The 27,216-nt window shown below is 42.4% G+C and overlaps 1 protein-coding gene across 1 annotated transcript in view; it reads left to right on the top strand.

Moving 5' to 3' along the window:
* Positions 1–27,216, top strand: part of LOC126195552 (uncharacterized) — a 322,158-nt gene that overhangs the window by 210,871 nt on the left and 84,071 nt on the right. The window contains exons 16-19 of the mRNA XM_049934175.1: positions 6,753–6,828; positions 13,121–13,300; positions 14,420–14,624; positions 17,742–17,838. Coding sequence (XP_049790132.1) covers positions 6,753–6,828; positions 13,121–13,300; positions 14,420–14,624; positions 17,742–17,838 — 558 coding nt within the window. The remainder of the gene's footprint in view (positions 1–6,752; positions 6,829–13,120; positions 13,301–14,419; positions 14,625–17,741; positions 17,839–27,216) is intronic.

Here is a 27,216-nt window from a genome sequence, read left to right as displayed (position 1 = left end):
ATGAAGCATAGACCATCATCTCTTGCTGGTGGTGAAACACCAGCAGTCTCTAAGCGATCAGGAGCTCAATTCAACGCACAGAAGCATGACACCAAATCCTTCCCCTTCCTGGCCACACCATGGGAGGAACGTACCTTTTATGTTTGAGAGCTGATGGGGAATCTTTCTTGGCATTGAAGCCTCAGTTTTTTGTTGAGCATTTAGAGGACAAGTTCGGGGAGGTGGAGGGCTTGTCCAAAATAAGATCTGGGTCAGTCTTGATCCAAACAGCATCCTCTGCCCAGTCACAGGAGTTACTTGTTTTTGACAAGCTGGGGGATGTTTCTGTAACCAGCATGCCCCATAAGAGCTTAAATATGGTCCAGGGTATCGTATTTCACAGAGACCTTCTTTTGCAGTTCGACGATGAGCTGCGCGTTAGAGCAGCGAGGTGTACATTTCGTCCAGCTTGTCCACTGGGGTCCGAAGGATAATTAGGTTGCCACTGGTGCCTTCATCTTGGCCTTTGAGGGTGATACATTGCCCGAGAAGGTAAGGTGATGGTCTACCGGTGTGATGTAAAGCCATATATCCCTCCCCCGATGCAGTGCTTTAAGTGCTGGACGTTCGACCATACGTCTTCCCGCTGTACTCCCAGCGTCACATGCCAAGATTGCGGAAACCCATCACATCCCAATACTCCATGTGCCCTGCCTCCCATCTGTGTTAACTTCGGAGAGCACCATTCGCCTTGCTTACCAGACTACAGGATTCTCCAGAAAGAAAGGAAAATCATGGAGTACAAGACCCTGGACAGACTGACCTACACTGTGAGGCTAAGGGAAAATTTGAATGCCTGCATCCTGTGTGTGTGACATCGTCTTATGCTGCCGCTACAACTGTTCTGGCACCATCAGCTCCACCAACCCAGGTCACCTCTCAGAGCCGGAAGACTACACCTGCCTGCTTGATGGTGGGGGGCATTTCCCTCCCTGTTGCTCCTAGTTCGGGAGCAACACCCCCCCCCCCCCCCCCCAACCATCAAGGACGTCTGTCCCCACTTCTAAGCTGGAGAACCATAAGTCTTCTTCAGCTTCTCTCACTAGGAAGGGGTCCCTTGGGTCACTCTCTTCCCAGATTTCTTCTAGTGGGAAAGACAACACGCTCATCCTCAGTCCCGGAGACTGAGCCAGTGAAGTCCTCCCAGCCAGGGAAACCCAAGAAGCAGCGAGAGAAATCCAAAAAGAAAACCCCTAAGACCAAGGAAATTACGATGGCACCCACACCACCACTACCTACAAGATCTGCGGTTGAGAATGGGGTGGAGATTTTGGTGGCCGCTGAGGATCTAGATCTTGCCAGACCCTCAGACACAATGGTTATAGACTGCTCGGGCAATAAATTGGTGGCAGCAGGTGACTCTGAGGTGTAAACTGCCTCATTGAATGTTCCATGCCTTCCCAGTCTCACGATGTTATCCTCCAGTGGAATTGCGGTAGTTTTTTCCGCCGTCTGGCTGAGCTACGGCAACTGTTAAGCTTTACACCTGCTATCTGCATTGTCCTCCAGGAAACCTGGCTCCCAGCAATGCGGACCCATGCACTTCATGGCTATAAGGGATATTACAGGAACCGTAGCGACTATAATCGAGTTTGAGGTGAAGTTTGCGTTTATTTCCTAAACTTGGTCTGTAGTGAACATGTGCCCCTTCAAACCCCTCTTGAAGCTGTGGCTGTCAGAATAAGGATGACGCTGGAAATAACTGTCTGCAATGTATATCTTCCTCCAGATGGTGCAGTACCCCTGAATGTATTAGCTGCACTGATTGATCAACTCTCTAAACCTTTCCTACTTCTGGGAGATTTTAATGCCCATAACCCCTTGTGGGGTGGTACCATTGGCAGAGATGTCGAAACTTTATTGTCGCAATTCGACCTCTGCCTCTTAAATACTGGGGCCGCCACACATTTCAGTGTGGCTCATGGTAATTACTCGGCAATTGATTTATCGATTTGCAGCCCAGGACTTCCCCGATCTATCCTCTGGAGAGCACATGACGATCTGTGTGGTAGTGACCACTTCCCCATCTTCCTGTCACTGCCCCAGCATCAGGCACACGGACGCCTGCCCAGATGGGCTTTGAACAAGGTGGACTGCTGTCACTGCTGAATCTCCCCTACATGGTAACATCAATGTGATGGTTGAGCAGGTGGCTAGCACAATTGTTTCTGCAGCAGAAAATGTGAGTCCTTGCTCTTTAGGGTGCCCGAGATGTAAGGTAGTCCCTTGGTGGTCGCCAGAAGTCGCTGAAGCAATTAAGAAGCATCAGCGAGTTCTACAGCAGCATAAGCGGCACCCTTCCCTGGAGCACCTCATAGCCTTTAAAAGGCTCTTGCCTTTGTTCACTACCTTATCAAACAACAGAAGAAAAGAGTGTTGGGAGAGATACGTCTCCACCATTGGGTGGCACACATCACCTTCCCAAGTCTGGCCAAAGATCAAATGTCTTTTCGGGTACCAAGGCCCAACAGCTGTCCCCGGTGTTACCATAAATTGAGTTATTTACCGATACAAACGCGATAGCGGAGCACTTTGCTCGAGCCACTGCATCGGAGAACAACCCCCCAGCCTTTCGCACACTCAAACGTCAGCTGGAATGGAATGTCATCTCATTCACTACACGCTGCAGTGAATCCTACAACGCCCCATTTATAGAGTGGGAGCTCCTCAGTGCCCTTGCACATTGCCCCAACTCAGTTCCTGAGACTGATGGCATCCACAGTCAGATGATTAAACATCTCTCATCCGACTACAAGCAACATCTTCTTGTCATCTTCAACCGGATCTGGTGCGATGGCGTCTTTCCATCGCAATGGCGGGAGAGCACCATCATTCCAGTGTTCAGACCCGATAAAAACCCACTTGATGTGGATAGCTATCGTCCATCAGCCTCGCCAATGTTCTTTGTAAGCTGCTGGAACATATGGTATGTCGGCGGTTGGGTTGGGTCCCAGAGTCACATGGCTTGCTGGCCCCATGTCAGGGCAGCTTCTGCCAGGGTCGTTCTACCACTGATAATCTATTGTCCATCAAGTCTGCCATCCGAACAGCCTTTTCCAGACAGCAACACCTGAGTGCCATCTTTTTTGACTTACGTAAAGCATACAACACGACTTGGCGACATCGTATCCTTGCCACATTGTATGAGTGGGTCTCCGGGGACCACTCCCGATTTTTATCCAAAACTTCCTGTCACCCTGTACTTTCCGTGTCCAAGTTGGTGACTCCCGTAGTTGCATCCATGTCCCGGAGAATGGAGCCCCCCGGGCTCTGTATTGAGTGTCTCTCTATTAGTGGCCATTAACAGTCTAGCAGCAGCTGTCGGGCCCACCATCTCACCTTCTCTGTATGCAGACGACTTCCGCATTTCACACTGCTGCTCCAGTACTGTTGTTGCTGAGTGGCACTTCCCAGGAGCCATCTACAAGGTGCAGTCATGGGCTCTAGCCCACGGCTTCCAGTTTTCAGCCGCAAAGACGTATGTCATGCACTTCTGTCGGCATCGTACCGTTCATCCGGAACCTGCACTTTATCTTAAAGACGATCCACTCACTGTAGTGGAGACATATCAATTCCTAGGACTGGTTTTTGATGCTCGATTGACTTGGCTCCCTCATCTTCATCAGCTTAAGCAGAGGTGCTGGCAGCATCTCAATGCCCTCCATTGCCTGAGCAACACCAATTGGGGTGCAGATCGCTGTACGCTGCTGCAGCTCTACAGAGCCCTTGTCCACTCCCAAATTGACTATGGGAGTGTGGTTTATGTTTCGGCAGTGCCTTCAGCATTGCATTTACCCGACCTTGTGCACCACTGTGGGGTTCGATTAGCGACAGGAGCTTTTAGGACAAGTCTGGTGTCCCTCCACTGCAGATCAGATATGCATAACTGCTCACCAGATATGCATAACTGCTCACCAGTTACGCAGCACACATTCATAGTTCCCCTGAGCATCCGAATTACCATCTCCTTTTACCACCTGCGGCAGTCCATCTCCCGCATCGGCGACCCAGATCGGGGCTAACGATTGCGGTTTGCGTGTGGTCCCTTCCCTCTGAACTGGAGTCCTTCCCTTTACCACCTCTACTTGCGGTCCGTCCATGTATGCCTCGATGGTGTACGCCACGGCCGCAGCTTTGTCTGGACCTTTTGCATGGCCCTAAGGACTCTGATAACCCCGCCGCTCTTCGGTCACTTCCTCTCGACTCTTTGATGTGCTTCAGGGCCCTGAAGTGTTTTCCACCGACGGCTCAATGACTGACGGTCACATAGGCTTCGCATATGCTCATGGAGAACATATTGAGCAGCACTCCTTGCCAGTTGGCTGCAGTGTTTTCACTGCAGAGCTGACGTCCATATCTCGTGCTCTTGAATACATCCGCTCATGCCCTGGTGGGTCATTTCTCCTGTGCAGCAGCCTACAAGCTATCGACCAGTGCTACCCTTGCTACCCTCTAGTAGCATCCATTCAGGAGTCCAACTACGCCCTGGAACAGTCCCGCCATTCCGTAGTGTTTGTGTGGACCCAAGGACACATCGGAATCCTCGGCAACGAACTGGCCAACAGGCTGGCCAAACAGGCGACGCCAAAATTCCTTCTGGAGATAGGCATCTCCGAAGCTGACTTGTGATCCTGTCTTACATCACAGGGTTTTCCGGCTTTGGGAGACTGAATGGCGTAGCAGCACACACAACAAACTGCATGTCATTAAGGAGACTATGAATGTGTGGAAGTCTTCCATGCAGGCCTCTCACAGGGAATCAGTTGTCCTCTGCCTGCTCCTTATTTGGCCATACGTGGCTAACACATGGTTACCTACTCCATTGTGAGGATCCACCTCAGTGTTGCTGTGGCTCCCAAATGACAGTCGTCCACTTCTTGCTGGACTGCCCACTTTTAGCCACTCTGTGGCAGACTTTCCCAGCACTCTGCCTTCGGTGTTGGGCAACAATGCCTCCACAGAAGCTATAGTTTTACATTTTATCCATGAGAGTGGGTTTTATACTTCTATGTAGGATTTAGCGCATGTCCTTTGTCCCTCTGTGTCCTCCACCCCAGTGCTTTTAGGGTGGGGGTTTTAATGTGTTGCAGAGTGGCTGCCTTTTCCTTTTTATTCTCGTGGTTGGCCAGCCACTGTAATCTGCTTTCATGTTTTACTTTCTTCTCTTTCTAGCGTCTCTCTGTTGTTTTCTTGTCCTCTCTTTCCTTTTAGTGTTCGTTGCCTTCCCTTCGTCTTTTGGCTGTTCCTTTCTTTCCGTTTTGTGTTATATGTTTCATCTGTTTTATTCTCACACTTGTGGAATTGTTGTAATAGGAACAGGGGACTGATGACCTTGTAGTTTGGTCCCTTCTCTTGCCTTTAAACCAACCAACCAACCATCAGTCCCATCCTGATATGTACTTTCGAGTTTAGGATCCTTTGACATTTTAAGGAAATAAAACTTCCTCACTCTCTCAGTCTGCTTATTTTGTTATAAAAAGAGTGAAGTTAGCAATACATAAAAGCACTGAACAGTACTTTCCACATTTATGCCAGTAGACCACGGACATGGTACTTTGTTTTAATGTTCTCATTGGTACACTGTCAAGGAAATTGTATTGTTAATATACAGGGTGATTCAAAAAGAATACCACAACTTTAAAAATGTGTATTTAATGAAAGAAACATAATATAACCTTCTGTTATACATCATTACAAAGAGTATTTAAAAAGGTTTTTTTTTCACTCAAAAACAAGTTCAGAGATGTTCAATATGGCCCCCTCCAGACACTCGAGCAATATCAACCCAATACTCCAACTCGTTCCACACTCTCTGTAGCATATCAGGCGTAACAGTTTGGATAGCTGCTGTTATTTCTCGTTTCAAATCATCAATGGTGGCTGGGAGAGGTGGCCGAAACACCATATCCTTAACATACCCCCATAAGAAAAAATCGCAGGGGGTAAGATCAGGGCTTCTTGGAGGCCAGTGATGAAGTGCTCTGTCATGGGCTGCCTGGCGGCCGATCCATCGTCTCGGGTAGTTGACGTTCAGGTTTCATAACTAACCTTTTTCGTAGGACTCTCCATAAAGTTGATTGTGGAATTTGCAGCTCTCTGCTAGCTCTGCGAGTCGATTTTCCTGGGCTGCGAACAAATGCTTGCTGGATGCGTGCTACATTTCCATCACTCGTTCTCGGCCGTCCAGAACTTTTCCCTTTGCACAAACACCCATTCTCTGTAAACTGTTTATACCAACGTTTAATACATCACCTATCAGAAGGTTTAACACCATACTTCGTTCGAAATGCACGCTGAACAACTGTCGTCGATTCACTTCTGCCGTACTCAATAACACAAAAAGCTTTCTGTTGAGCGGTCGCCATCTTAGCATCAACTGACTCTGACGCCTAGTCAACAGCGCCTCAAGCGAACGAATGTACAACTAAATGAAACTTTATAGCTCCCTTAATTCGCCGACAGATAGTGCTTAGCTCTGCCTTTTGTCGTTGCAGAGTTTTAAATTCCTAAAGTTGTGGTATTCTTTTTGAATCACCCTGTATTCCTCGAAGGCTTATGTTGCAGGGGTACTAAATTCATTGACGATCTTTATAACGACAAACTAAATAATTTCTCACTAAATTTGCTTTCAGATGTTGTCAGTATAACATTAGTTTACATCTGAATTCAAAAAGTTATATTCATACCTATGAAATTGTCAATTTCTTTTTCAGAGCAACCACTCTCATGCAAGAATTCATGAAGGGAGGTGAAGATGATGAACCACCTGGGGAGCAGAAAGCTGACAAGGTTTCTAAAATTTCTGTGTATACTAAATGAGGATACACATACAGTAATCACTGAATAACAGCCACATCACATAGTTGTATACTTGTACACTTGATGATGATACAAATAGTAACATTAACCGAATTTTCCTTTGGAGCCTGGCGGAATATGTTAACAATATTAAATACGAAATAATTTCCTAATTTACTGCTGTATACAAGGGTAAATCAATTATTATCCGCAAAGTAGTTATAAAATTTTATTGTAATCAAATAGGAAACTTACTTCATTTTTCGATATAGTCTCTTGCGTTTCAGTGCCCTTCATCCATCGTTGTACAAGCTTCCTGATGCCCTCATAAAAGAAGGTTCTTGGTTGAGCTGTGAGCCAGGAATGCAGGGTATATTGTTTCAATCACATAGATCAAACTTTGCATTGGGAGCACCTCTAGCAGCTTATCTGACCAATGCAGCAGTGGTTGTGTAATGTTTAACTTCATCACTTCTATTGTGGTGTCATCCAAAGAAATAGGTCTCACGTCAGTGATGGTACACAATGGAGCCACAAGTAAGGACTGCCTAACGTAGTGATGAATAAGTGACATTGGTGAAGACATACCATCAAGAGGTTCCATACACCAGCACTGCCGAAAGATTACTTACATCAGGGCACAGCACTGCTTGAGCTCACTCTGCAGTCATCACTTACAATGACGGCATCATGTTGGTCAGATCCGGCTGCGACCTATAGTACTATTAGTCAGAACTGTATATTGAAGTTTATAATCAATTATACGTTGAGAAGATACCATCATTCTCTATTTTATTGACTGATAAGTTATAAGTTAAGGGACAGTAATAAATACGTAAGTGACATTCTTCTGCTGATGCATTGTTTCCGAGTAAAGTAATTCAGATTGCTCAAGTTTTAACAAAGTGAGCTAGTATTTTGCATGTATTATATTATCAACTTGACCACCTCCAGAAGTAAATCTAGATTTTCTAGGAGCTGCTGCCATGCTGACACAAATGCCTCATTGTTTTTTCATCTGGCACTATACCTACATATATCTATAACAATGGCTGACAGGTGAAATGGTGATCCTTTTACGTCACATTCTGTTCCGTTAATTACTAGTCCAGAAATCATTGCAAAAGTGCACAAAATGGTCATGTAAAATCACCAATGGAAAGTGTGTGAAATTGCTCACACTTGCCAGATGTCATCTGAAAGGGTATATCACATTTTAACTGAAGAATTAGAAATTAAAAACTTATCCGCAGGTTGGGTGCCACGACTCTTGATGCGCAACCCTACACATGTGCCATCACTATGGCAAAACTACATGAACTAAGGTATGAAATCTTGCCACACCCACCTTATTCATGTGATATAGCTCTGTCAGACTTCCATCTCTTCCCGAAACTGAAAATTTTTCTTGGTGGACGAAGATTTTCTTCAAACGAAGAATTGATAGCCGGAGTTGGCAACTATTTTGCAGGCCTGAAGGAAACTCATTTTTGAGATAGGATTAAGGCACTGGAACATCGTTGGACCAAGTGCATTAATCTACAAGGAGACTACATTGAAAAATAAGAAAAGTTTCTGTTCCGAAAACTTTTCAAACCACCCTCATAAGTCCCATTCCAGAAAGCAGGTGCTGATGATTGTAAATGTTACCAAACTATCAATTTAATAATTCATCATTGCAAAATACTAACACACATTCATTCCAAAAGAACGGAAGAACTAGTAGAAGCTGACCTCAGGACAGATCAGTTTGAATTTCGGAGAAATGTATGAGCACACAAGGCAATGCTGACCCTACGACTTATCGTATTAGATAAAGGAAAGGCTAATCTACCTTTATAACATTTGTTGATAAAGAGAAATTTTTTGACAATGTTGACTGGAGTACTCTCCTTGAAATCCTGGAGGTGGCAGGGGTAAAATACAAGGAGCAAAAGGCTATTTACAACTTGCATAGTAACCAGATAGCAGCTACAAGAGTTAATGGGTGTGAAAGGGAAACATTGAATAACATTGTGGATAGGCTACAGCCCAGTCTCACTGCTCTCTCAACCAGTCTGTGCATTGAGCAAGCAGTAAAGGAAACAAAAGAAAAATTTGGAATAGGAATTACAGTTCTTGAAGAAGAAATAAAAATCTTAATGTTTGCTGATGACACTAATTCTGTCAGAGGTAGGAAAGGACTTGGACGAGCATTTGAATGAAATGGGCAGTGTGTTGAAAGGAGGATATAACTGGACATCAACCAAAATTAAAACAAGGATAATGGAATGTAGTTGAATTAAATCAGGTGATGATGAGGGACTTGGATTAGGAAATGAGACCCTTAAAGTAGTAGATGAGTTTTGTATTTGGGCGGCAGAGTAACTGATGATGGACAAAGTAGAGATGATATAAAATGTAGATTGGCAGTGGAAAGAAAAGCATTTCTGAAGAAGAGAAATTTGTTAACATCAAATATAGATTTAAGTGTTAGGAAGTCTTCTCAGAAAGTATTTGTCTGGAGTGTAGCTTTGTATGGAAGTGAAACACGAGTGATAAACATCTTAGACAAAAAGAGAATGGAAACTTTTGAAATGTGGTGCTACAAAAGAATGCTGAAGATTATAGGGGTAGATCATGTAACTAATGAGGAAGTACTGAATAGAATGGGGAGAGAAGAAATTTGTGGCACAAGCTGACTAGAAGAAGGAATCAGTTTATAGGACACATTCTGAGATATCAAGAGATCGCCAATTAGTATTGGAGGGAAGTGTGGGGGGTACAAATTTTAGATGGACACCAAGAGATGATTACAGTTAGCAGATTCAGGACGAGGTAAGTTGCAGTAGTTATTCAGAGATGAAGAGGCTTCCACAGGATAGGGTAGCATGGGAGCTGCATCAAACCAGTCTTTGGGGCAAAGACCACAACGTCTAAGGCATGGATTTTTTAAAATATTTATTCATATGAGGCTCACATGCAGTTACAATTACAGGTATATAACACACACACACACACACACACACACACACACACACACACACACACACAGAGGTATATCAACTGCGGTTTTTTTTTTTTTTTTTTTATAGGAACCCCCATTTTTTATTACATATTCATTTAGTTCGTAAAGAAATATGAATGTTTTAGTTGGACCACTTTTTTCACTTTGTGATAGATGGCGCTGTAATAGTCACAAACATATAACTCACAATTTTAGACGAACAGTTGGTAACAGGTAGGTTTTAAAAATTAAAATACAGAACATAGGTACATTTGAACATTTTATTTCGGTTGTTCCAATGTGATATATGTAACTTTGTGAACTTATCATTTCTGAGAACGCATGCTGTTACAGTGTGATTACCTGTAAATACCGCATTAATGCAATAAATGCTCATAATGATGTCTGTCAACCTCAATGAATTTGGCAATACGTGTAACGACATACCTCTCAACAGCGAGTAGTTCGCCTTCTGTAATGTTCGCACATGCATTGGCAATGTGCTGATGCATGTTGTCAGGCATTGTCGGTGGATCACGATAGCAAATATCCTTCAAATTTCCCCACAGAAAGAAATCCGGGGACGTGAGATCCGGTGAACGTGCGAGCCATGGTATGGTGCTTCGACGACCAATCCACCTGTCATGAAATATGCTATTCAATACCTCTTCAACCGCACGCGAGCTATGTGCCGGACATCCATCATATTGGAAGCACATCGCCATTCTGTCATGCAGTGAAACATCTTGTAGTAACATTGGTAGAACATTACATAGGAAATCAGCATACATTGCACCATTTAGACTGCCATCGATAAAATGGGGGCCAATTATCCTTCCTCCCATAATGCCGCACCATACATTAACCCGCCAAGGTCGCTGATGTTCCATTTGTCGCAGACATCGTGGATTTTCCATTGCCCAATAGTGCATATTATGCCGGTTTACATTAGCGCTGTTGGTGAATGACGCTTTGTCACTAAATAGAAACCATGCAAAAAAATCTGTCATCATCCCATAATATCTCTTGTGCCCAGTGGCAGAACTGTGCACGACATTCAGAGTAATCGCCATGCAATTGCTGGTGCATAGAAATATGGTACAAGTGCAATCGATGTTGATGTAGCATTCTCGACCCCGACATTTTTTAGATTCCCGATTCCCGCATAATGTGTCTGCTACTGATGTGCGGATTAGCTGTGACAGCAGGTAAAACACCTACTTGGGCATCGTCATTTGGTGCAGGTCATGGTTGACATTTCACATGTGGCTGAACACTTCCTGTTTCCTTAAATAACGTAACTATCTGGTGAACAGTCCGGACACTTGGATGATGTCTAGGATACCATGCAGCATACATAGCACACTCCCATTGGGCATTTTGATCACAATAGCCATACAGCAACACGATATTGACCTTTTCCGTAATTGGTAAACAGTCCATTTTAACACGGGTAATGTATCACGAAGCAAATACCATCCGCACTGGCAGAATGTTACATGATACCACGTACTTATACGTTTGTGACTATTAGAGCACCATCTATCACAAAACGAAAAAAGTGGTCCAACTAAAACATTCAAATTTCTTTACATACTACACGAATATGTAATAAAAAATGGGGTTTCCTATTTTAAAAAAATACAATTGATATCCATTTGACATATGGCAGCACCATCTAGTGGGCCAACCATAGTGCCATCTGGTTTCCCCCTTCAATCTACACGAGTTTCATTCTCTGTAGTTTGTTTGTTTGATGCTTATTTCATGAGATATTAAAACTACGTATAAAACTAACTAAATGTCAACATCTGGGTTCCCAATCCATATAAGAGCCATATCATCAGCCTTCGTGAGCTTGCTCCAACTCCCCTGGTTTAAGGCATAGAATGAGCTAATCACAACTCTATTTAAAATAAATAAATTTTGTGATGTTAAATATATGATCAGTAACAGCTTTATGTCATATTTGACTAATCAGAAGCAAAGTGTCATATTGGGCAGTCAGTCTGTAGTAATAAGTAATCCTCATTTGACTGGGGAAAAATCTTTACCAGTGACCCATAGGTTTGATATTTGGCCCACTTTGTTCTTTTATGTTTAAATTTCCTGTTTTGATGACATAGAAATAATTAAGGGGGACAATTATTGAATTACATAAAAAAAGTTACAAACTACGGCGTACACACTCTTTATTCAACATGTAAACATCACTACAGATATTCAGATTTAGGTTACGACATGTTCCATATGCGTACAATCCTTGGCGACCATGAGGTGCAGACGAATAGCAAAATTCCACATGACCTGCTGAAGTGTCGGAACATCAGTGCTGTCAATGATCTCCGGAATGGCTGTTTTCAGCTCAGCAATGGTTTTGGGGTTATTGCTGTACACCTTGTCTTCAATATAGCCCCACAAAAAGGAGTCGCATGTGTCCAGATCCGGAGAATATGGCAGCCAATCGAGGTCCATGCCAGTGGCCTCTGGGTTCCCAGAGCCAGAATGCTCCCGCAAAGTGCTCCTCCAGGACATCAAACACTCTCCTGCTTTGATGTGATAGAGCTCCGTCTTGGATGAAGTACATCTTGTCAAAATCGGGGTCATTTTGGATAATGGGGATGAAATCACCTTTCAAAACCTTTCTGTACCATTCAGTAGTCACCATGCCATCAAGGAATATCATACTGATTAGTCCGTGACTGGACGTTGCAGATCACACATCCACCCGTTGAGGAAGAAGAGACTTTTCGATCAGGAAATGCAGATTTTCAGTCCCCCAAATCCACCAATTTTGCTTAGTGACAAACCCATCCAAATGAAAGTGGGCTTCGTCGCTAAACTAAACCATACTAATTTCCATCATGCCCCACGGCCAACCGTGCAGTTTGAACGTCCTAACACAAACCATTCAGAAGTTATGATGATTTTTACTTCATGTAGTTCAATAATTGTCACCCTGTATCTTTGCTAGCATCATTTTCACATTTGCCTAGCAGATATAGCTATAAATGTAATTATCACGAAAACTACTGATTTATGTGGAAATGTAGTGCAGAGATTGTTCAATCAAATGTGCAAATAATAACCCCCCCCCCCCCTCTCTCTCTCTCTCTCTCTCTCTCTCTCTCTCTCTCTCTCTCTCTCTCTCTCTCTCACACACACACACACACACACACACACACACACACACGCACACATTGAGTGCTGACTTGTCTTCATTTCCAGCTTTTGTTTGTTGTTTAGGGTATGAAAGTGTTCCAGTGTTGTAATATTTTGCAAATTGTGTTATTCCAGGATGAATTGTTTGAACGACTTGGTTACACAAAGCCAACCAATTCCCTTGTTGGAAGGTGGAAGATGAAAATAAAACGGAACGGGAAAATAAAGTGCAACAACCCTAGCTGTCTGTTTGAAACATCTGAACTTAGCAGCATGCAAGAGCACTACTCGAACTGCCCAAAGGCACTTCGCAAGGTAATATTATTTGCTGTCATATGCTTTTTTGTACATTTAAAACACCAGATAGCATTACATAACTATTTACCATCACTAATATACTGCAATGTACAGAGATAGTACTACTTAACTACTTATAATGGAGCTCAGAAATCTTTGGGCAAGTAAAGTACTCTATTAATTAACAACAGTTTCACTTTGCCGTTAAAAAGATTTCAACGGAGTTGCTTTGTAATATTTGGTAGCCTGTTATAGAATTGCCTTCTGGCAGCAAGTGGACAGTGATCTGTTGCTCTTTTAGTACTCAGTATCCGTTGACAATCATGTTTGTGTTGTGTATTATAATGATCAATATCTCTATTCATTATGCTTATTTCTTAATTCTCATTACAATGACAAAGGTGGTTTGTTATTTCTGGTGTCAAGGGTGTAAGGTACTTCAGTTAATTCTCATTACAATGACATAGGTTGTTTGTTATTTCTGGTGTCAAGGGTGTAAGGTACTTCAGTTGAGGAACTGAAAAGTGTTGGAAATGTGATAATACATACCTAATTATTTTTGTCACTTTTTGACTATGTTGACAATTTACCAAACAATATAAAAATAACAGACCATGAAAACCAAGGGTGGAATGTAACAATATTATGGAACCATATAGTGAGGACACTGAGTCCCATTTAGGCACAACAAGAAGACTGTCAGAAAGCTAGATTTCAGCCAACAAGGTCTTCAACGGAAATAAACAACACACACACACACACACACACACACACACACACACACACACACTCACGGAAATGCAGTTCTCACACAAATGACCACAGTCTCTGGCTACTGAGGCCTCAGCAGCCAGAGATTGTAGTTGTGTGTGTGTGTGTGTGTGTGTTTTGTCTATTTCTGACAAAGGCCTTATTGGCTGGAAGCTCACTTTCTGACAGCCTTTTTTTGTGCTTATCTGCAACTCAGCAGCTCTGCTATATGGTGAGTAGCAACTATCGTTTTCATATTACAAAAGACCATTTCTGAAAAATAACAAATACCACTAAAGAGATTCATGAAATTCTAGGTAATTTTAGACATTTACTATCTGGTGTTGTGGGTCTTGGACTGTTAAGCTAATGTTCTCATTTTCGCAGGGTTATTTATGTAAGCTGTGTGATCATCATTGTAATGAAGAATCTGAGATACATGAACATTTGAAACAACATGAAACCTCTAATCCAGCAGAAGAAACAGACTCCAGTGGAGATGATGAAGATGATGACGATGGTGAAGTATTTCGTGAACGAACTGGTCTATTAACTAGCCTAAGAGTTGGAAAACCAAGGAAACTGAGATACAGTAAGTATATCTTTGCACAGTGATTATGTGACACTATAGCCTGTTGAAGAGATTTAACAGTGTGATTATTTTCATTAATAGCTTTGTTTCACTACATGGAAAATTTAATAAAGTGTACACAATTTCATAGTGTAAGGTTTATAATGAATGGAAAGTAAACCCATTGTTCAGTCACATTTGCTTTTCTCACAAGTTCATGCTTATGTTATTTTGTGTATCGTTTGTAGATTAAACTTGAACACAACATGAAACTGTTGTATCCTACTTATTTCATTTTTCATAAAGTAAGTACTATCTTTATCTAAACCTTTCTATGCAGAGTTTCTTTTCACTTTGTATCTTCACACATGCTGATCTTACGGTTTTGCTTAATGTGAATTACTTTTTGTCGGTATTTGTGTTAAGACTGGCATCTTCAATGTCTCCCTTTAAAAAAATGCTAATAATTAGCTAGGTGGGAAACAAAATTATATTTAAGGCAGAAAAAATTTCAAATAAGGAAATGGAAGAAGGAGGTGAGCAGAGGAATAATGCTCCAATTACAACATAAAAAGGCAAATGTGTTCCTGTTTCAAAAGACTCTGAAAAGTGGAGTACCAGCTGCCTCATTCTACCGTTATCAGCACCTTTAAAAAATTTTCCAAACATTATGGCATGTGATCATATTCGTGCTCTTTTTAGTGTGCAACTCACCTCTCACTCCCACAAGCTCCCCTAATTGCAACACACTCACACCCACAAGTCCATTGCCATTAAGTTGCTGCTACCCTTCCACTCCCACTTGCCCATTCTCACTCACTCATTCAGCCCAACTCATTGTCATTATCTTTTTTGTCTCTCTTTAATTGTCACTGTCTCCCTTCTCACAACCACAGTCTCCTTTGTTCTGTCTCTCTTTGTAGCATTGTCTTTTCACTGTCAACAGTGTTCCACCACCGTGTCCATTGTCTTCTTCGCTTATCACTGTCAAAAATGTTCCACTGCCATGACGTCCATCTCTTTCTCTCACGCTGCCATTGTCAACTTCGCTCTTTCTGTGCTATAAACACTGTCTGCTATCTTCCAGTATTTATTACTTTTCAGTCTGTATTTCCCACTGCCACTGTCTCCTTCCCTCTCAGCATAAAGAAGCGTGAATATGTTCTCATGCCAAAAATTTTGGGAAAAGTTTTAAGGGTGCTGAGGAAGGGAGAATGAGGCACCTGCTATCTCACTTTTCAGTCATAGTCTTTTGAAAAAGGAGCATATTAGCATCATTTGTACTCTGATGGAAGCATTTTTCTGCTGGTTCCCTTCTTTTCCCTGCTACAGCAGTGCATGTCTTCATATGAAAAGAACTTGAGTCTGTAAAATTTCGGTAGTTTGCTAATGTGAAACTGAAATAATGCATAACTAATTTTATACCTCAGACCGGATTTTACGTGCACAAAAATTTTTCTTGTGCTTCAGTGCTACAACATGGGGTTTCCGAAACCCTTCTCATGATTATGGAGATACTGTACAGCATATTCCTCCATGCTATGTAACTTTATATACTACATTTTCGCCTCACACTGGATATTAAGTGCATTTTTTTACATGTACAAGTAGGGTAACTTTGAAATCTGTGTCTCAGAAATGTATAAAGATATCAAGAAAAATTTCAAGGCTGTAGGAGGTCACTATCTTAGGAACAGCTTGTAAAAATGTCTTCCATTTGCTGTGCATAGGCGCCTTGAAATCTGTGGCTCAGTTTCAGTGCTCAGAAACAGTGTTTTCCAGATTTTCTCAGGAACTGCCCACAAACTAAATGGTGCCTCCATGAGATCCTGAAGCACACCAATGAACACTTATAATACAAAAAGAACTAAACAATTTGCTCCGTTTGCCTAAGCTGGAAGAAGCGGGTAATATTCAAACTTTTGACGCTGTACTATAGTATAGTTACAGTAAGATGACCCTTCTCTTGGGTATACAAATGGTCTGTAGCCCAAGGGCTATCCAAAACACTTGACACTACCTTTCAGTCACTAACAGGACCTGAGGTATGAGCCTCAGAAAAATCCCATTTTTATGCACAGCATTTTGAAACATATTAGGTGCTGTCACATGCTTACCAATAGTGGTGGTTTTCAATACACTGTAAGCATCAAACACTAAAAGTTCATCTCAGAGAGTTAGGCTGTGGTTAAGAAACATCAGCCACCTCGAGTGAAGCAGCCACAATGAAAATTTCTGAAAAAAGGGAAGTATTTAGTTTTGCAGGCCATGATGCTACTGCACATCACTGATAAAGGATCATTGCATAATGAACAGTGTATCAACAGTGCTCTTATTGTGCATGCTTTAACTGGCCTCTGTCAGTTTTTACTTGTTTCTAAGGGAGGCTTTTGCTATTTATGAGAAGGTGAGGAATATTAACTCAGCAGAGGATACTTTCTAATAAATGTAATGGCCTCGTCATTCCTAATAAACGGTTCCAGTTATGAGTGCAGCATGTGGTGTACGGTAACATGAGGTAGACACTGTCTTATCCAGCTTCATGGCTGTCCAGTGAGACTGTAGCCACCAGGATATGACAACAAGGAGTCAAAAGATAGCAGATTCAGAATCTTCTAGTTTTTAGATAAAATGCTACTACAAAAACCAGAGTTCGGGTCTTTAACATGGCTGTTAGACAAATCTCAAAGAGATTACTGGACTGGTACTAAGTTTCATGTGAAGCCTCTCTCCCTACAACTCCTTTGGTTTCTGTAGTACTTCAGCCATATTGTTACAGATGGGATCTGCTTATGGTTCCCTGTGGTCCCCATCCAGAAAAATTTCCTGGTGTGGCTGCACTCCTCTTGAAACTGTTAAGGAGCTAGGCTGTCTGCTAAGAACAGTGCCAATCAATTGAACTCCACAATTATCAGGCATTGTACTTTATAGATGTAGCACCTCTCTAGCATAATATGTGTAATATGTAACAGTGAGAGTGTGCCACACTTCTGAATGAACATAAGTACAATCATGTAAAAGCAGGAGGGGAGTAACATTAAGGAACTGTAACTTAGAGTGAATGTAACATTAAGTCTGTCATTTGTAACAAATTATAAAATATATTTTAAGCTGATATTTTTCACTATAATATTTCAGAGATAGCTAACAAAATGAGTTTTCTGGCAAGAGAAACAAGTGGAACTGTGACCGGGGATCGTATCTATGGTCCAGCTTTGAGGTGGACGGCCAAGTTGTAAGTATTAATTTTGAATAGCAAAAGACAAAAAGCAAATTTTATGTTTCACTGTATGCGTGTTGAGCATAAAGTTACTTAAAATGATACAGTTCTCTCTTCTTCATGCAATTTGCTGAACAAGTAAAATAGGGGTGTCTACTGATGCAATTTTAATCAGTGATTTTTTTCATGTCATATGATTCAACGAAGTGTGACTGATTGCAGATACTATTTACATTTTTGTGAAAGACATATCATTAATAATATTATGTAACGGAAAGTTGTTACTCACCATGTTACTGAGTTGCTGAGAGGCACAACAAAAAGACTGTCATAATGTAAGCTTCCGGCCATCAAAGGCCTTTGTCAAAAATAGATGAGATACACACACACACACACACACACACACACACACACACACACACACACACACGACTGGCCTCTGACAGCTGAAACCATACTGCAAACAATAGCAGCAGTGCATGATGGGAATGGCAACGGGGTGGGGGTAAGGAGGAGGCTGGGGCGGGGAGGGAGAGGGATAGCAGGGTAGGAGTGGGGGATAGTGAAATGTTGGTGGGGAGCATGCAAGTACAAGATGGAGAGTGGGTAGGGTAGCTAGGTGCAGTTGGGAGCTTAGACAGAGGGCAGGGGAGATGTTTTGCAGGGGGAGGGGGGGGGAGAAGCAAAAAGACTGGGTGCATTGGTGGAATGAGGGCTGTGTAGTGCTGGAATGGGAGCAGGGAAGGGTCTGGATGGGTGAAAAATTCAGAAAAGCTGGTGTTGGTTGGAACGATCTACATATGGCACAGGCTGTGAAGCAGTCATTGAAATGGATGATGTCGTGTTGTGCAGCGTGCTCAGCAACAGGGTGGTCCACTTGTTTCTTGGCCACAGTTTGTTGGTGGCCATTCATGTGGACAGACAGCGTGATGTTTGTCACACCCACATATAATGCAGCACAGTGGTTCCTGCTTAGCTTGTAAATTACATGACTGGTTTCCCACGTAGCATTGCCTTTGATGTGATAGGTGATGTTTGTGACTGGACTGAAGTAGGTGATGGTGGGAAGATGTATGGGACAGGTCTTGCATCTAGGTCTATTACAGGGATATGAGTCATGAGGTAAGGGGTTGTGAGCAGGGGTTGTATAAGAATGGACAAGTATATTTTGTAGGTGGACGGCGGAATACGACTGTGGGAGGAATGGGAGGACATTTCTCATTTCAGGGCACGATAAGAGGTAGTCGAAACTCTGGCGGAGAATGTAATTCAGTTGCTCCAGTCCTGAGTGGTACTGAGTTACGAGGGGAATGATCCTCTGTGGCTGGACGGTGAGGCTTTGGGAGGTTGTGGGAGACTGGAAAGATAAGGCACGTGAGATTTGTTTTTGCACAAGTTTGGGAGGATAATTATGGGCTGTGAAGGCCTCAATGAGACCCTCAGTATATTTCAAGAGGGGCCGCTCATCGCTGCATATGTGACGACCATGTGTGGCTAGGCTGTATGGAAGGGACTTATTGGTATGACACAGGTGGCAGCTATCGAAGTGGAGGTGTTGCATGTGGTTAGTAGGTTTGATATGGACAGAGCTACTGATGTAGCCATCTTCAAGGTGGAGGTCAGCATCTAGGAGGTGTTGGGTTGAGTAAGATCAGGTGAAGCAAATGGGGGAGAAGCTGTTGAGTTTTTAGAGGAATGTGGATAGCGTATCTGCACCCTCTGTCCAGATTGCATAGATGTCATCAGCGAATCTGAACCAGGTGAAGAGGTTTAGGATTTGGGTGTTCATGAAGGATTCCTCCAGATGGATCATGCGTAGGTTGACATAGGATGGTTCCATGCGGGTGCCCATAGCCATAGCCTGGATTTGCTTGTAGTTAATGCCTTCAAAGGAGAAGAAATTGTGGGTGATGATGTAGTTGGTCATGGTGACTAGGAAGGAGGTTTCTGGTTTGGAATTCATCGAGCGTTGGGAAAGATAGTGTCAAATAGTGGTAAGGCCATGGGCATTAGGAATGTTAGTGTAAAGGGAGGTCATCAATAGTGATGAGCAGGGCACCATGTGGTAAAGGGACAGGAATTGTGGAGAATCGCTGGAGGAAATGGTTGGTATCTTTCACATAGGAGGGTAGGTTCTGGGTAATAGGCTGAAGGTGTTGGTCTGCAAGAGCAGAGATTCTCTCAGTGGGGGCACAGTAACTGGCCACAACAGGGTGTCCTGGGTGGTTGGGTTTATGGACTTCAGGAAGCATATAGAAGGTAGGAGTGAGGGGGGTGATAGGGGTGAGCAGAGATGTACTCAAGGGAGAGGTTCTGGGAATGGCCTAAGGAGTTGAGGAGAGGCTAGAGATCCTGCTGGATTTCTGAAATGAGGTCACTGTGGCAAGGTTTGTAGGTGGAGCGTATCTGGCAGCTGGCAGAGTCCTTCTGTCGGGTAATCCTTGTGGTTCAAAACAACAATGGGGAGCCTTTGTCCGCAGGTAGGATCATAAGGTCAGGACCAATTTTTAGATGACGGACTGCGGTTCTTTCTGCGGATGTGAGGTTGGTTTGCATGTTTAGGGATTTGGGGAATGATGGTGAGGCAAGGTTCGAGGTTAAGACATTCTGGAAAGTTAACAGGGTGTGATTTTGGGGGCAGTGGGGGTGGATCACAGTTGGATGGAGGTGTGAAATGAGTCGAGCAGGGTTCAGTATTGGTCTTTGGTTGACTCCAAGTGGTAGGGTTGGTAACAAAAAAGTGTTTCCACTGCAGGAACCAGGACAAGGCAAGAAGATCCATAACAAGCCCTGCATGATTTAATTTGGGAATAGGGGAAAGGTAAGGCCTTTGGAAAGTACTGATATTTCTGTGGGGCTAAGGCTTCTGGAGGAAAGGTTAATGACTGTGTTTTGGGTCTGTTTAGGTTCTGGATTCTGTGTCGTGTTGGGAGGGAGTTTTGGAGGGTGGGGTAAATGTAGTAGGTCTGGGAGATAAGGTTTGTCAGCTATGAGATGACGTGGGAGAGGTTTGGGAGTTGTTGTAGAGATGGCAGACAATGTTACTCCAAAACGGGAGTAGGAAGTGAGCAGGGTGGAGAGTTTTTTGAGGTGGTGGTGTGCATGTTGCTCTACTTCCTGGAGTTCCTCTAGTTCCTACCCCACTCCCATCATGCACTGCTGCTGTCAGGAAGGTAGTCAAGTAACACAGAAGTCGAAAATATAATCATCTGGAAAAATTGACACACACTGAATAAACTGCCAGCAGAGTTGGAAATCATTAGCCAGGACACACACACACACACACACACACACACACACACACACACACACTCTCTCTCTCTCTCTCTCTCTCTCTCTCTCTCTCTCTCTCTGTGTGTGTGTGTGTGTGTGTGTGTGTGTGTGTGTGTTATACAACTAATGGTTCAAGAGAATGCATAAATGACAACAGGAAAAAGCTAGTAGAGATTTGTGTGTCTGTAAAAAGAGTGATGCACAAAGCATACAACTGCTATCAGTGTTGTACATTAACAAAGATCTTACCAAGAACCTGACAAAATTGTGGTCTTATATGAAACCACTAAGCAGATTGAAGGCTTCTATCCAGTCACCCATCAACCAGTTTGGTGTGGCGATACAAGATAAAGGAAAGCCGAAGTTCCGAATTTTGCATTTAAGAAATGAACTCCATATAGAGGACACACTAAAAGACATCTGCAGTGTAGAGAAACAGCTAAAAGTGTTTAAAATTCGTAAGTCGCCATGTCTAGATGGAATCCCAGTTCGATTTTACAAAGAGTAATCTACAGCATTCGCCCCTTACTTAGCTTTCATTTATCCTGGATCTCTTGCCCAGCGCAAAGCCCCAAGCAAATGGAAAAACGTGCAGGTGACTCCTGTGCATAAAAAGTGTAAAACAACTGACCCACAAAATTACCCTCCTCAACATGGCTTAGCTCAGAATTCCAAATCTCTACTAACTTTTTCCTGTTGTCATTTATGCATTCTCTTCTGAACCATTTGTTGTTCAAATATGATAAAACTCCCTTGAGATGGAAAAGCCTCTATTCACATATCAGCACAGTTACAGAAAGTATTGCTCATGCAACACTCAGTTTGTCCTTTTCCGACATTACATCCTGTGAACCATTGATGGAGGTTAACAGGCAGATTCCATATTCATAGATTACCAAAAATCATTAGACATAGTGCCCCACTGCAGACTGTTAATATGGAATGGGTTTCCACGTACTTGGGTGGCTCGAAGACTCCTTAAATAATAGAACCAAGTACATTGTCCTCGGTGGTGAGTGTTTGTCAGAGACAAGGGTATCATCATGAGTGCCTCAGGGAATTGTGGTAGGACTACTCTTATTCTCTGTATACATAAATGATCTAACGAACAGGGTGAGCAGCAATCTGCACCTGTTTGGTGATGATGCTGTGGTATACAGCAGTGTATCATCATTGAGTGACTGTTGGAAGATACGAGATGACAGACAAAATTTGTAATTGGTGTGATGAATGATAGTTAGCTCTAAATGTAGAAAAATATAAATTAATCTAAAAAGAAAGATGATGAGACTTACCAAACAAAAGCGCTGGCAGGTCGATACACACACAAAAAAACACAAATATACACACAAAATTCTAGCTTTCGCAACCAACGGTTGCTTCGTCAGGAAAGAGGGAAGGAGAGGGAAAGATGAAAGGATGTGGGTTTTAAGGGAGAGGGTAAGGAGTCATTCCAATCCCGGGAGCGGAAAGACTTACCTTAGGGGGAAAAAAGGACAGGTATACACTCGCACACACACACATATCCATCCACACATACAGACACAAGCAGACATGTCTGCTTGTGTCTGTATGTGTGGATGGATATGTGTGTGTGTGCGAGTGTATACCTGTCCTTTTTTCCCCCTAAGGTAAGTCTTTCCGCTCCCGGGATTGGAATGACTCCTTACCCTCTCCCTTAAAACCCACATCCTTTCATCTTTCCCTCTCCTTCCCTCTTTCCTGACGAAGCAACCGTTGGTTGCGAAAGCTAGAATTTTGTGTGTATATTTGTGTTTTTTTGTGTGTGTATCGACCTGCCAGCGCTTTTGTTTGGTAAGTCTCATCATCTTTCTTTTTAGATATATTTTTTCCACGTGGAATGTTTCCCTCTGTTATATAAAAATATAAATTAATGTGGATAAGTAGAAAAAACAATCCCTTAATGTTCAAATACAACATTAGGAGTGTGCTGATTGACAGTCACCTTGGTCAAATATGCGGGCATAACATTGCAGTATGATGTGAAATGGAACAAGCATGTAAAGATAGTAGTAGGGAAGGGAAATGGTCAACTTCATTTTATTGGAAGGATTTTAGGACAGCATTGCTCATTTATAAAAGAGACCATGTATGGGACACTAGTGCAATCCATTCTTGAGTACTGCTTGAGTGTTTGGGATCCCCACAAGTCAAATTAAAGGAAGACATCGAAGGAATTCAGAGACGGACTACTAAATTTGTTACCAGTAGGTTCAATCAACATGCAAGTATTACCAAGATGCAAATGGAAATTCCTAGAAGGAAGGTGCCGCTCTTTTCGAGGAACATTGTTGAGAAAATTTAGAGAACCGGCATGTGAAGTTGACTGCAAAATGATTCTACTGCCAGCAACGTACATTTCTCAAAGGACCACGAAGATACAATAAGAAAACTTAGCGCTCATTTGGTGTCGTATAGTTACTCATTTTTCTCTCATTGTATTTGTGAGTGGAACAGAAAAGAAAATGACCAAATTTGGTACAAGTTATTCTCAGCCATGCACCATACGGTGGCTTGTGGAATATTTATGTAAATGTAGATCTAGCATTCAATCATATTGGAAACATAAAACTGTAAAATATCTAAGATAGTGCATTCAAAGTGCCAAAAGTGGAATGACATTATGAAACTAATTGTAGAAAATGCAGATGAGAGACTGAAATTCTTTGCAGGATGCCTGGACGTCATTCACCCATAAAAAAGGTAGCTAACGAAAGCCTCATTTGGCATATGCTTCAGTATTGCCTATCAGTCTAGGACCCTTACCAAATAGGATTAATGGAAGATTCAGACATTTCATCAGAGGTTCATTAATTAGTGTGAATGCATCAAACACCAGTGGAAGATTCAACAAATGAGGTATAGTGCATAATGGAAGGATTTGCTGATAAAATTTAGAGTGTATACGTTGCAAGACGAATCAGACAACATATTATAAGGGTCACCTTGCTTAAATGGCTGCTAGTCAGTGCTACTGAGATGGGACATGGTAGTTTAAGTTGGCTGAGCAGTGTCTTCAGAGCATACATTGAAAGAATGAGTTGTGGAAAAATGGAAATTTCACAGGAAGGTTTCTGTGCATCAGATCACTTCATTCAACTTCTGGTAATTGCTAGAATAGATTGTTTACAATTATTTTGGAAGATTTTGTCTGTCATGCATCCATTAATGATGAATTTCATGAATGTCGACCAAAATTGGTTGGCTGTCAACAAAAACAGCAGTGTTTTGAGCAATGTGTTTGAAGAGGATCAACACATGTGCCTTTCAGCGAGTTAGAGGCCTTCTTTGGAATATAAAAGACTGAAGAACTTTTGATTTTGCATGAACATATTTGTGACTGATTCCACTTAATTTGACCAAAGCTCAAAATTGGGCTTATTTCACATGGTGTGAAAAAAATTCGGTTGTGGAACTTCAAAATCCATATACAACATTTTAACATGAGACAAAAGTTGGGTGTATTCATATGAACTGGTAACAGTTTGGGTGTTAGAAGATGAATCAAAACCAACAAACATGGTACGTTCAGGAAGCACTTCCAAAATGTTTGATGATAATGATCTTTGGTTTTTGGGGCGCTGATCTTCGGTTTGTGGGGCTGATCTTTGGTTTCTTTGCTCAGTCCCCGGGCAAAGAAAATCCCCAACCCAGCCGGGAATTGAACCTGGTACCCCGTGATCCAGAGACAGCAACGCTAGCCACTAGACCACAAGCTGTGGATGCACTAGTTCGTTTGGTCTCACTGATGTGTCTCGACCTTAGTTTTAGGGGATTGAAGAACACTAAATGTTGATTGGTATACAGCAGTTTGTTTGCTCTTAAATGAGTGATGAAATCAGGAAAAACAACTAGGAACCTCACATCATTCTTCATCATGATCATGCAGCCATCACACGGTATGTCAAGCGATTGTTTCGAGAAAAGTAACAGATAAATGTCTCGTTCTTCGTATCCAGTTGATTGATCACTGAACAGCTTCTTTGGTTCCCTTGTGCCAAGCAAGGAATTTGTGGACACAGGTTCAAGAAACTGTTTAATCATTCCAATTCCATATTTCTGAAGTGTCAACATTAGAGTGGAAAAAAAAGTTCGCAGAATTGGTTTGAATGCATGTGACACTGTGTAAATGATAAATTCAAATATTTTGAGAAACAATAAAGCGCTTTGCACTAGTACTTACTGTCACATATATCCTGTGAAATAATCATGACAGGAATACTGTGAGAAATTTGATCTCGTATGAAGCCCCGCAATCAGTTCTTTTATATACCGTTGGCAAATGAATAGTGTAGTTTTACTGACTATGCTTCTTAAGTCTCATACATTTCCATCTTCACCAGTATTCTTCGGATGATTGTTAAGTGACTTAAACAGTCAGTAATAATAAATCCCCCCCCCCTCCTTCCCCCACCCATGAACCATGGACCCTGCCATTGGTGGGGAGGCTTGCGTGCCTCAACGATGCAGATAGCCGTACCGTAGGTGCAACCACAACGGAGGGGTATCTGTTGAGAGGCCAGACAAACGTGTGGTTCCTGAAGAGGGGCAGCAGCCTTTTCAGTAGTTGCTGGGGCAACAGTCTGGATGATTGACTGACCTGGCCTTGTAACAATAACCAAAACGGCCTTTCTGTGCTGGTACTGGGAACGGCTGAAAGCAAGGGGAAACTACAGCCGTAATTATTCCCGAGGGCATGAAGCTTTACTGTATGATTAAATGATGATGGCGTCCTCTTGGGTAAAATGTTCCGGAGGTAAAATAGTCCCCCATTCAGATCTCCGGGCGGTGACTACTCAAGAGGACGTCGTTATCAGGAGAAATAAAACTGGCATTCTATGGGTCGGAGCGTGGAATGTCAGATCCCTTAATCGTGCAGGTAGGTTAGAAAATTTAAAAAGGGAAATGGGTAGGTTGAAGTTAGATATAGTGGGAATTAGTGAAGTTCGATGGCAGGAGGAACAAGACTTCTGGTCAGGTGAATACAGGGTTATAAATACAAAATCAAATAGGGGTAATGCAGGAGTAGGTTTAATAATGAATAAAAAGATAGGAGTGCGGGTAAGCTACTACAAACAGCATAGTGAACGCATTATTGTGGCTAAGATAGACATGAAGCCAGCGCCTACTACGGTAGTACAAGTTTATATGCCAACCAGCTCTGCAGATGATGAAGAAATTGATGAAATGTATGATGAGATAAAAGAAATTGTTCAGGTAGTGAAGGGAGACGAAAATGTAATAGTCATGGGTGACTGGAATTCGAGAGTAGGAAAAGGAATAGAAGGAAACATAGTAGGTGAATATGGATTGGGGCTAAGAAATGCAAGAGGAAGCCGCCTGGTAGAATTTTGCACAGAGCATAACTTAATCATAGCTAACACTTGGTTCAAGAATCATGAAAGAAGGTTGTATACATGGAAGAACCCTGGAGATACTAAAAGGTATCAGATAGATTATATAATGGTAAGACAGAGATTTAGGAACCAGGTTTTAAATTGTAAGACATTTCCAGGGGCAGATGTGGACTCTGACCACAATCTATTGGTTATGAACTGTAGATGAAAACTGAAGAAACTGCAAAAAAGGTGGGAATTTAAGGAGATGGGACCTGGATAAACTGAAAGAACCAGAGGTTGTAGAGAGTTTCAGGGAGAGCATAAGGGAACAATTGACAGGAATGGGGGAAAGAAATACAGTAGAACAAGAATCGGTAGGCAGAGGATCAAGTAGGTAAAAAGACGAGGGCTAGTAGAAATCCTTGGCTAACAGAAGAGATACTGAATTTAATTGATGAAAGGAGAAAATACAAAAATGCAGTAATTGAAGCAGTCAAAAAGGAATATAAACGTCTCAAAAATGAGATTGACAGGAAGTGCAAAATGGCTAAGCAGGGATGGCTAGAGGACAAATGTAAGGATGTAGACACTATGAGGGGTAAGATAGATACTGGACAAATGTAAGGATGTAGAGCCTTATCTCACGAAGTGTAAGATACATGCTGCCTTCAGGAAAATTAAAGAGACCTTTGGAGAAAAGAGAACCACTTGCATGAATATCAAGAGCTCAGATGGAAACCCAGTTGTAAGCAAAGAAGGG

Source organism: Schistocerca nitens, chromosome 7 (genome assembly GCF_023898315.1).
Source record: "Schistocerca nitens isolate TAMUIC-IGC-003100 chromosome 7, iqSchNite1.1, whole genome shotgun sequence".
NCBI lineage: Eukaryota > Metazoa > Arthropoda > Insecta > Orthoptera > Acrididae > Schistocerca > Schistocerca nitens.
Note: the sequence above shows the minus strand (reverse complement) of the source record. Positions and strands in the feature narration are given on the sequence as shown.